Raw genomic sequence first — 12,762 nt, forward strand, 5'->3', positions numbered from 1 at the left:
TGGAGCGCCAGCAGGGGACACCAGAAGGAAAGGATTGGGGTGCTCTGTCAAAATTACTGCAATGAGAAAATATAGGCATGTTTGCGTAAAAAAAAAAAAAAAACAGCCACATTATAGACATTATGTCCAACTTACCCAAGCCCTCAGATTCAAAAAGATAAGCTTCATCCACTCCAATGCCTCTGCACCAGCGGAGAAAGTTAGCAGTGTTGTCCCGAGCAAAAAACGAGCCAGACCGAGCATCTTTTCTGCATGGAACTCTTCTCATGGGCACACCCTGGCAAGTAAAAAAAAAAAGTGTAATAGTGCATATCACTAGAGACCACATTAATTTTAAACATTGAGATAACACTATAACAGAAAACACTACACTAGCATTCTAAAAGCAGCACAAAGTCTAAAATATAACATATGAATGCACTGAATCCTTTAAAGCCCCAGTCCAGTTAAAATACAAAATTTATCAAAATTTGTCATTGCTACAATTCATTTTTTCTCCGCCGTAGAATTACCAATCTGATCCAGTACCTGTGCCTTTCCAGGTTGCACGATGACCAGCATCCCTGTGAGCCCAGAAGTCATAACACCCCCCCGGAGGGCGTGTCATCAAGCAAGCTCAGAGGTGAATGTTGCATAATATGGCTCGCACATCCCTACATGTATGAGCGCTTTTCTTTGCAGCATTCTTCACCACCCACCTCCAAATATTTTAAGGGAATCCCAGCAGCAAGTTGAGACTTCAAGAAACAAACTCCAAGAAGGAAAATAAAAAAAATTCTGGAGACGACAGGAATAAATAATTTTGTTTGGCGTTAAGCCTAGTAGACACCATTGGGACTTTTCTTCTCCCTTTAACCCAGCAGGCTGAGCGAAAACAATAAAAAATACATTAGAAAAAAAGGGGAAGAACTCGGGAGGAGCCGATGTACTAACTATGCAAGCTATTATGTTCTGACAGGGAGATGCGCGCGGCCCCCACCCTGACAATACACTGGTCAATGCTCTCAGCCAATAAAGTGCCGATTGGCAGACCTTTTTCGGTCATGGCCCTCTGGTCGAAGGGCTGTCTGCCGTACACACAAGCCAAAATGTCAGCCAGTTACTGTTGAACCAGCAAATGCCACCCAATATTCAGCCCGTGTGTATGGCCCTTTAGACTCACTATGGCGCTGAACTACAATGTGCACCAACCTTCTGTAATTGATAGCTACAAAATACGTTTTCTGATTGATTTTCACACTTTGATACATTACACACTTCTCATAGTGGTGGAGGAACAGCTGTTATGAAGGTAACAACAGTTTTACCCCAGCTAATGACCTGGAAAGCTGAAGTATAGCTAGAGGAAAAACTAGACTGATGAAAGGTTAGAACCACTGCCAGGTTTTTATGGTTGTCTGTGTAGCCATTAGGGAGATGCACACATTCTTATTGTCCGAAAGTCACCAGAAATAAAAAGGTAAATCCAACATTTGAGTTTCCGCCAGTTTCCAGAGACCAGTTGTCTATGGTTAGGTGTCCCCACTGGAAGATGTATTTGTAATTGCAATGACAATGAATGGATTGATAAGCTATGTTTGTAGTTTTTTTTTTATTTCTAGGTTTATGTTATATGGGTCACTTTTTTACATTTACCAAAGTATATGAAATAGTTAAAGAGATCACAAAAATTGGATAAAATTCAAAATTAGTTTTAAGCCCTGCATTCCCAACAAGAACCAAACATGTACAATTAACACTTGCCATCAACTCTTCAGGGGAGCAGCATTTCCTCATAGTGTCCTGTACAGCATGGATGAGTTGGCAGAGATGAACACCATTGTCGAGATCATCCATAAACTTCTCACTTCTTACTTTTACACCTGTAAAAAGATGCAGTGCCTTAAAAAAAAGTTCACATAACACATCTCATTAAGGTGCATGTGTGAACGACTAGGACAACCTTTTGCTATAGCAATAGTAATTTTAGTTAGTGTTTTGCAATTAAGGAGTAGTATAGGAATCTCCCCTGCCTTCCCGAAAAAAAAAAAAAAAAAAAAAAAAGTTATATACTCACCTAGATGGCTGCAGCATTGATCCCAGCTGCAGCTGTCCCCAAATGGTTCGACTCAGACAACTGAGAATTCAAACTCTGCCGATTGCTTAGTTCTTCCACTGTGCTCTGAGCAGAGAATGCTAGGCTTAGGAGGTAGTGGGAGGGACTGGCTCAGCCTCTCTCTATGGCCTGCTGAGAGGCTGAGCCAGCTGCCGGTCCAGGCATTTGGGTGGATCCCGACCTTATGGTCAGGACATTTCCTAAGCCTGGACTGGCTGAGCGACATCCGCAGACTTTAGCCCACTGTCAGCTAAAAGCAGGTTACAGGAGTGCAGAACGAACTGACCTCCTGTGACCCATAGGAGAAGCACAGCCAAAATGGCTTTGGCTATACTTATTTAAAAGAGAGACTCACTACTGTTTTTACCCTTCTCTAGTTGGTAAATACTGCTAAAGTATGAAAAGTCTAAATGTGTTGTTTTATTTCTCTGGAACAATGTAAGGAAGGTTAAGAAGGTCAAGTCTTTAGTGCCAATTGTGATCCTTTTTTCTTTTTTTTTTATAGCTGACAGACAGTCGGGCTCTAACCCTCCTCCAATCTATTCAAAACTGTAAACATGTGACCAAAGATTTCCACTTTAATATTAAAGGAAACAAAACAAAAATTCGCATTTTAAAATATAGCCGAAATGGAAAGTTTGTGTACCCTACAGAATTATCTGGAATTCTACACAATAGATTCATACAAAGTGATTTGATTTCCAACCAAGACTAGCCATACAGATAGATTTCTGTCATTTGTGGTTTGAACTAGAGAACCCCAATATAATCCTCCTCCACTGCTGGCTAATACATTCTGGTATCCACAGCGGTCTTAAAAACCTAAACTGACTGAAAGCAGTCACTGGTTGGCCAACAATTTGCCACCTGGCTACTTTAACAAAAGTCAACTGAAAAAGCAACCTTTGTCAAGCCAGGTGGTGCCGACAGAGCCACTCATGGCTTGAATTTTGGCAGATTTCTGATGAAATTTTGAGCCATGTAAAAAATGTAAAGATAAACAGAGCTGCCAAATTCAATTACCTTCTTTGTAAGATAAAACAATCTTGGATATCCAGAATATAGTTACTAGTTTATGCCACACCAACAATCATTTTTCATGAACTATAAATATTATAATATAACAGTAAAAAGCATGCTGCTCAAAAAAACAAAAAAAAACAAAAAAAAAAACAAAAGTCACAGCTCATTGGCTGGGATTTATAGATCATGTGCCTCTCATACTTTATTCAAACGCATTTTATTATTTTTCTCCATAAAGGAGTTCCTACTTAAGCACTTTAACAAAATGTTTGATTTAGTGTTGAATACTCATCTCAAATCAGTCAGCACCCAGTATTTGTGAGTATATTAAGAACATAGTAGTACCTACCCAACAAGTCACTCAGCCATATTGCCAGATCTTCCTGCATTGGTACCAGGGTGGCAGCATGGCGCACAGCCAACCACTGATCGTACTGAGAAACATCAGACAGACCTGGACCATGTCTGGGAGTCGTCAAAGGACTTCTCTGAGTTATTAGCAGATCATCTCCAAACCAAACCTGCAATGACAGAACTACAGTCAATTGGAAGACCAAAGCTAGCAGCAAATTTGTTCCTTTTTTGGTGTTTGCAATGCCCGTGACTAAAAAAGCTTGCCATCTACAAAATAGTTCTCTGAAGTAAAGGATGAAGGAGCATTGTCAATGCTGAATGCAAAAGGATGTTGCCAATATAAAATAAAGTACTAGTATAAGATGACAACATACCTGCACTGCGTTATGCATCGCTCTCTGGATATTGTTCTCCATTTCTAAATAAAAAGGTAAAAAACACAAAATTACCAAAAACTAGAAAAGATTCTATGGAGAAACCAAATAGAGTAACACCGGCATTCTATCAGTCGATGCTATAGCTATATAGACAAGAAACAACGCTTACTAAGAGGCTTATTTATAAAACAGCGAATGTGACTTTCACCAAATATTCACTGCAGCTGCATCTTCCTGGTGCATGCGTTTAAGATTACTGGGATTATAAATCATCAACTGTGAATGTTACATTTATTGGTTTATAAATATGCCCTTGACAGCCCAAATCCAGGCACAGGAACTCCCAATATATTCTTCAATAGCCACAGAGGATACACCATGCTCAGCATAAATGAGTATACCTTGAAAGGTAAGATTTTAATCAATATCTCAATGAACACAGAACATTTTGATAACAGAGTTTTATAAAAACATTTGTTTAGCTCTATTACATGAAAGGTTATTAACAAAAAAAAAAAAAAAAACTTACAAAATCTTCAGTTTTACTCCAAATTAGTTCATGCAAAAATGAATACACCCCACAACAAAAACTACTACATAGAAGTATTAGTAGTCTTCTGTGAGCGAGTGACAGGCCCAGTGGGAGGTTGCCTGGCGCTCGCTGGAGACAGCCGCGCCGCCGCCCGGGTATTGTAACATGGCGGCGGGGGCTGTTCATATTCACTTCATAAGACGCACAGACATTTCCCCCCATTTTTGGAGGGGGGAGGGAGTGAGTCTTATGGAGCGAAAAATACTGTATGTTTGAATTGACATTGAGAATGACAGTTTATATGCATACAAAAAATAAATAAAAAAATGACACATTCTTCTGCCTATAATTATATTGAGAATTTAATACTACTTTCTTTATTACTGCATACCCCCTTGATGTGACTACCCAATTTGAGCCTTTAAAGCTCTCTGCTACTTTGTATAGCACCCAATTGGACATTATGTATTCTACAGTCTTATCATAAGACATGCCATGACAATACTCACAAGGTAATTATACTAAAAAGAAGGGTTGCACCGATAACAGTATCTGTGCCGATACTGAGCATTTGCACAAGTACTTGTATGAATGCTCCGATGCTTGACCTGATACTTGGGCAGCCTTAGGGATGATCGGTGCGGCGGTGGCGGGAGTCAAAAACACTGATCTCCCTGTATAACTTTTCATTAACCAGCATGAGAGGTCAGCAGGAGACAGCGAGGGTCGGGACTATCAAGGGTGGAGATGCCACAGCCTCTCACACCACAGGTCTTCTTGGATCACCCCCTCGCGCCATGTTCAGGCCCTGCCCCCAACAAAGGAACTTCCCATCCTCACCCCCGCTAAGAGCAGAACACCCTTTTATAAACTGGTTGCTGGACACCCGTTTAATGAATTAGACTCACCTGTGGTTGAATTCTTGTTAATTAGGATTTTGTTGCCTCAAAATTTAGCTTTGCCCCTAAGAATTTCATTGGGGTGTATTAATTTTTGCAACATGGTCTTGAATGATTTTGTTGTTAGGAAAAATACTTTGTGTGAGAAAATTAACAAATCTTAGTTGCAATCAATGGCCCGCATTTGTGGGAGGAGTATTTTATAGTATATGGTCTCATAGAAAATGTTGATTATGAAAAGGAAAGAAAATTTCCAATCACTCAAATTCGATGGCCACACAAAAAATCGGTAGCTGCTGTGGCCCACTAATGGTGCAAATTTCAAACGAAAATTCTTAGAAATGTTTTATTAAAAAAAGAATAAAAATAAATAAATTTAGAAATCAACCCATGTTTGGCCGGCCTTAGTTTAAAAGACAGCAGCAATTTAGCTTGTTTCCATATACAGCACAGTTGCTGCATCTTCTTCTGGTTTTCATAGATCACCTCCAAATTTTTGCAACAGATGCCCAGTCATATGATGTAGAGTGAATTGCGCCAACTTATAATTCAATGAAATGAAATTATTCATTTGTATAACACTCATCTATCCCTAGGTTATCGACAACAATTGGGTGTGTAAATATTGTAAACTTTGTGCTCTGAATATGGGATCTACAATTACCAATTAAATTATGCATGCCATCAACAACAATTATAATAATTTTCTTGCTACAATTTCCAAATAGAATGTGTAAAAAAAGTCCAATGTGCAAAACGATGTTATATAATTCATGGAATATGTGAGCCTACACTGCCACCAAGTAGAATGGCCACTCACCAGATAGGCTAGATTATGCGCCTTTAGTTCATAAGGAAAACTACTCCATCTCTCAGACTTGTCAGCAGTCCCTCCCAATGTTCTGATAGAAAATCTTGCTCTATGGCCACTCATGGAACATATAAAGGACTATCATGGTGTAGTACATCATAAAAAAATGTATTAAAAGTTTAAAAAAAAAAAAAAAAATTCATCCACTCGCATGTAAAAGTGCCTTGAAACCGGCACCAAGCTACTCCAGTCGTGTACAAAGATATGCTTGGTCCGCACGTGCCCCTGTGGTTTCTCACAAGCAGCTTGTGCTTCAAGCCTTGTTATAGTCTCACTGGAAGCGACGAGCAGATGAGCAGACGAGCAGATGCTAAACCCCAAAGCCTCTATGCATTTCGCATCAAGTGCGTCATCAGGAAACTAATTTTTGCTCGACCCCTTATTTATACCTCCTTATGCTTTATAAAAAACCGTATCCTTGTTTAGGAAAATGAGGAACCACCGGTCTGTGCGACTGGAAGAGGTGGACCCGCCATCTTAGCTACTGCCAGTGCCCTGTTGCTTACAACTAGGGATGAGCTTCGTTTTAGAGTCAAACTCATGTTCGACTCGAACATCGTATGTTCGATCGTTCGTCGAATTACGAAAGTTTTGGGCTGTTCGTGCCAAATTAGAGTGGCGTGTTACGGCCCATAATTCACTGCGGCATTGCAGTGCATTGCTGGCTGAGGATTGGCCAAGCATGCACTATGACCCGCATGCTTGCAAAAAACGGAGAGACATAATTGGGTCAGGGGGTTTAGTACATGCCCCACACTATAAAAGGCCGCCTGCAGGTCGGCCTTGTGTAGTGTGTTGGAGAGGGAGAGGGAGAGGGATTTTTTGTAGGTAGATAGGAGCAGGCAGGCTAGTCGGTTAAAGTTACAGTGTGTAGAATATATATATATATATATATATATATATATATATATATATATATATATATATATATATATATATATATATATATATATATATATATATATATATATATATATATATATATATATATATATATATATATATATATATATACATACATACATATATATATACATACATATACACACATACACACACACACACATCCCAGGTGTTGTATATATATTTATACACTGTATAGTTTAGCTAGATTCGCTCTTCCTAATTTACTGACAGGCAGGCCCCTAATTTACTGACAGGCAGGCGATTGTGCTAGCTGCAGTATTCTCACGTGGTGTACTGCCTGTGTCCTCTGCAGTTTGCACCTAAAGCTACGTGGTGTGTACTGCCCGTGTGCTCTGCAGTTTGCACCTAAAGCTACGTGGTGTGTACTGCCCGTGTGCTCTGCAGTTTGCACCTAAAGCTACGTGGTGTGTACTGCCCGTGTGCTCTGCAGTGTGCACCTAAAGCTACGTGGTGTGTACTGCCCGTGTCCTCTGCAGTTTGCACCTAAAGCTACGTGGTGTGTACTGCCCGTGTGCTCTGCAGTGTGCACCTAAAGCTACGTGGTGTGTACTGCCCGTGTGCACCTAAAGCTACGTGGTGTGTACTGCCCGTGTCCTCTGCAGTGTGCACCTAAAGCTACGCGGTTTGTACTGTCTATGCTATTTTTCTCAATGATTTTCATCCATATTACAGGGATTACATTAAAGCCGCAAGCAGTTTTAAATTACTTTTTTTCTTATAATCTCATTTTGTGCAGGAACAGTTCTAAACACGTTCCACTACTATAGACACCCAGCAGGTACGATATTTAAAGGAATTTATCATTTTTTTTCACTTTAAGCATCATTAAAATCACTGCTCTAGAAAAAAAACGACAGTTTTCGCCCGGTCGGTTCGTTCGAAGGTTCTGGTGCGAACCAAACAGGGGGGGGGGGGGGGGATTCAGCTCATCCCTACTTACAACATCCGTCCGGAAGCACCCATTTCATTTTTTGCACATTATATTTGAAAATTGCAGCAAGAAATTTGTTAGAATTGTTGTCGATGACACGCATAATTTAATTGGCAATTGTAGATACCATATTCACAGAGCACAAAGTTCACAATATTTACACACCCAATTGTTGTTTATAACATAGGGATAGATGAGTGTAAATTCATTTGTATATTTAACAAGTTAGCGCAATTCACTCTACATCATATAACTTATATTCAAACTGTATTTTTGAATGTTCTATTTAATTGCAGCAAACTTAAGGACATAGCATCTCTGCGCCAGGAACACATTTTTGTCAGATGCCCAGTCATGACTACCACCAATACAAATCTGTTACTTGTGTGGCAGCTTTGGAACCAGCTTGTAGAGCCATTTAAAAGTTAATTTGTCCTTTCAAAAACAACACAAAAATATATCAGAACATTGACTGTACCTTTATACTGCTCTGTCCAACCTAGTAGGTACAGCATAAAATGGCAGAAAAGGGACCCAGAAATATGGATTCCGTGACCATGTGACTACCAAGGGAGCAGCATGGAAATTTTATATTGATGCAACAAAATTCTTATCGTGAATGTGATTTTCATTCATGAAAAAAAAAAAAAAAAAAAAAAAAAAATTGTACATATCGTAATGTGCATGTTCTAGGCACAAAAAAAAAAAAAAACCTGTTTAAGAAGTCTGGAATTTCATTCAAGTAGCAGGTCTATACAAAATTTGAACTCATTAATTCAATAATGGCAAGGTCAAATGGACTAATAAACAATTTAAAACATTTCTATATGATCATTCAAACAACATTTTACTGGTGTATGACCAGCTTTAGAACATAAACGGAACAGAAACCTAGCTTAAAGGGGTTGTAAAGGTACAATTTTTTCCCCCTAAATATCTTCCTATACCTTATTCCATTTTGCTTTTAAATGTCCTTATTTCTTCTGAGAAATCCTCACTTCCTGTTCTTCTGTCTGTAACTACACACAGTAATGCGAGGCTTTCTCCCTGGTGTGGCGTGTCGTGCTCGCCCCCTCCCTTGGACTACAGGAGAGTCAGGACACCCACTAACACACAGCTCCTTTCTCTATCTGCAACATAGAGAGCGTCCTGACTCTCCCGTAGTCCAAGGGAGGGGGCGAGCAAAACTATGCACGTTTTTACATCCCCAGTTTTTGTGTGTAACCCAAGTATACATGTTACATCAGGCCCCTTGCCGATATACAAGGTGTCATAGATTTATGCTTTTTCCTCATAGAACATATTAAGCAAGCAGAGAAAACTTACCAGGTGTTGAGGAACTTCAGTTGCACATTTTCTGCTTACAATCCCCACTATATGCCTTTAACACCATGATCTACAAAAGGAAATTAAAAATTAGAGATGCATCAGTCAATTGTCTCTTCATATTACACAAATATACAGTATAATGTACTACTGTTTTTATAAGATAAAGTACTCTGTCAGCATTTACTTATCAGTGTTTAGAAATAAGAAAGACAATACGGGCCTCTTTTTTTGGGGGGGATGATTTACTAATGAAGAATAAAATGTTATTCGGATTATGGAATACATGTATTATGTTTTTTTGTTAGCAGGAGGTAGGATATAAGCAGAGAGCACACCACTGGAGTAGCACAGGGCTGAGAGGTCATCTGTGACCACACCATTAACAATCTCCATCATATATCATTAGGGTGCATTTAGAAAACACAGCTGGTACAATCCAATACAGCTGGTTCAAAAACAGAAAAACCAGCAATAAAAACTTTGCCAACATAAACCTGAATTGTTAAAAGGGGAAACCAAGCCATTAGATTGATTAGAACAAAGACATAGATCTGTAGTGAAATGCCCATTACATAGTTTAAAAAACCTTCCCTTCAAAAAAGATCTAAAATTAACAAAAACCATCTTCTAAAATCAGGTCACATTATCTGGGTTTTCTTCCTCTCATTTCTAAAAAAAAAAAAAAGGGGGGAGAAGGGGACCTGCAGTTTATGTTCGTAACGTGACATTGGAAGAAGATTTGCTCTTCAATGTACACCATAAGATAATAGGATTTTTTTGTTTCCTGTAAAATTCCATAATTGGAGTTCATCACAGGACACAATCTATGAAAGGAGGGGGAGGAGCTATCAATTATCCCCTTATCCTCCATTCTTAGGATTGCTTTCCATTCATTGAAGCTGTAGTACGGCTTCCATGCATGGCATGACAGCGTTCCCAACCGTCCGTATTTTTACGGACAGTTCGTAAAAATGGGCACTTTTCTCCTCCATTCGTAAATGTCCATGGTTGCGAGAATGTTTCAGAAAAAATAGCCGAGATCAGTTCGGCTTGGAACTGTGCATGGAGATTGGAGGCAGGAGGTGATGGTGGCTGCGGTGGCACCACAGAGGGGGATGGAGGTAGGGGGTGATTGTGGCACCGCAGAGGGTGAGGGATGGAGACAGGGGTTGTTGGTGGCACCGAAGAGGGGGGTGGAGGCAGGGAACGATGGAGGCAGGGGGCCTAGGGGAGATTGGAGGCAGGAGGTGTTGGTGGCAGAGGGGGATGGAGGCAGGGGGTGATGACTAAATAATTTGCCCTCATTATAACGAAAAATAACAAAAATAAATGTTTTTTTACCTTAAAGGGGAGTTCCAGCCATTTGTATGTTTATTAAAAGTCAGCAGCAACAAAAAGTGTAGCTGCTGGCTTTTAATAAACAGGCACTTACCTGCTCCAGCGCTCCAGCGACGCGCCGGCCGGGGCTCCGCTCCTCTCCCCCCCTCCCCGGCCGGCGTCTTCATCTTCAGTGTGGGCACCCGGCCGTGACAGCTTTCGGCTTCACGGCCGGGCACCCACTGCGCATGCGCGAGCGGCGCGGCACTGCGCATGCGCGAGCGGCGCGGCCCGGCGCCGCAATTGGCCAGGAGATCGCCTAGGACCTGTGACGTGTCCTAGGCGATCGCCTACAGCAGCCACTTCCTGAAGGCGACTAAGCTTAGTCGCCTACAGGAAGGAGGAAGTGGGACAGGAAGTCCCACTCGTGCTGAAGCCCCCACTCCCCCCCCAAAAAAATTACATGCCAAATGTGGCATGTAAGGGGGAGAGGAGTGGGTTAAGAGGAAGTTCCAAATTTGGGTGGAACTCCTCTTTAATATCTACCTTAAATCACATTGCCATTTTCCTAGCATACTTGTTTGTAAAATGCCAGTAAAAACGTGGCTGCGCCAGTAAATTTCAATCTGGTAGGTTGGCAACACTGATGGCAGAGTTGGGTGAAAAGAGCAAGTATAGTCAGGCTCTCTCGACAAGAGCCTGCGACAGCCCTTTACTTGCATCAACCCCTGCTGTACCTCAAGATTATGATAGCAGGGGTGGAGGGGGAATTACTACTAACGGCAGAGAAATGAACACAAGAAATGTCCCACAAAGCACAGACACATCTGGTAGAGTAGGCCTTCACAAAATAAAAAAATAAAAAAAAAGGGAGGGGAGGAACCATACCTTTCAGGTTGTATGCCTGATCAATAGTCTGCCTGTCTTCTTTGGGATATTCAGGCAATAAAATGGGGCATCGGATTGACAAATCAGGGTCGTGGCTGAAAGTTAGATCCGTGCAGCCCTAACTATATCCAAACAGTGGCAAACAAACAATCTCCTTAGGATATTTTGGAGCCGGACAAAAGAGATCACATTAGACAATTTCTATGGTCTCACTCTCAACACAACCTTTTCCTTCTGAACCACAAGAAAAGACTCTTTACAAGAGAAAGCTGCAAGCCTAGACACCCCTCTAATCAAGGCAATAGGAAGGAGAAATGCAACCTTGCTTGATATGAGAAGGACAAAAATATCAAGAATTAAAAATCCAATAGTGGCCTCTGCAGGACTAACAGACCAAGTAAGCGGGGAGTGTACTGGTGAACAACAAGCACAGAGGCTCCATGAAGGAATAGTAAAACAACAGTTTCTGAAAGATCACTGGTCACCAGGTAGATACCCAACCCTTTGTATTTCTCAGGACTAAAGACTTGTTTAGTCTTGACTGAAGAAATGATAACGCCTATGCAACGGAGCATTTCCCGCGTCACTCCAAGCAAAGTATGCTTTCCACGTGTGGTGGAAAACTCAGGGGAGCCCACTTCCTCCTCATCCATCCATCCGCAGAATCCAACAAATCCATCATTGACTTTTTTGTCTGATAGCCAGCAGTTATTTCATATCTGTCCAGCGATTACGACATCACCAAAGCAAAGCGTGCAAATGATATAACGCTTTTATGCAAGGTACACTTTTCAAAATACTGGGTCACTTTTGATGGCTGGATCATTTGTGGCACCCAACCACATGGAGTAAGAGGTGTGCTTAATAAAAACTATTACTGCTTCAAACCTGGACAATTTAGCTCTTGTGGGAAAAGTAAAACCCCCGCAAAATGTTGGTTGTGGAACTATTGCTCTGCAAAAGACATAACTGTTTAGCTATGTTCTGTGCAAAACCATATGTGCTGTAACTTGCTTTCTTGCATAACACAGTGACAGTGGCATTAAATTGCACACATCTGAGAAGTCTCCTGAGAGGAGGATTATTCCCTCACACTCCAGAAGAAATGAAGAACAGACTGGCCATTCAGGCATCCAGCACTGCACACTGGAAGCCTTAACATGACACAAGGGAATGGAGCATTCCCCTCCCCACTGATCTGGAAACATGCATGTCACTA

The 12,762-nt window shown here is 40.9% G+C and overlaps 1 protein-coding gene across 1 annotated transcript in view; it reads right to left on the reverse strand.

Annotated features, from left to right (window-relative positions):
* Positions 1–12,762, reverse strand: part of GAS2L3 (growth arrest specific 2 like 3) — a 45,008-nt gene that overhangs the window by 15,974 nt on the left and 16,272 nt on the right. The window contains exons 2-6 of the mRNA XM_040344325.1: positions 9,336–9,405; positions 3,847–3,890; positions 3,468–3,639; positions 1,744–1,862; positions 136–277 (exon numbers count right to left, since the gene is read on the reverse strand). Of these exons, the coding sequence (XP_040200259.1) occupies positions 136–277; positions 1,744–1,862; positions 3,468–3,639; positions 3,847–3,888 (475 nt within the window). The 5' untranslated portion in view covers positions 3,889–3,890; positions 9,336–9,405. The remainder of the gene's footprint in view (positions 1–135; positions 278–1,743; positions 1,863–3,467; positions 3,640–3,846; positions 3,891–9,335; positions 9,406–12,762) is intronic.

Source organism: Rana temporaria, chromosome 3, assembly GCF_905171775.1.
Source record: "Rana temporaria chromosome 3, aRanTem1.1, whole genome shotgun sequence".
Taxonomy (NCBI): Eukaryota; Metazoa; Chordata; class Amphibia; order Anura; family Ranidae; genus Rana; species Rana temporaria.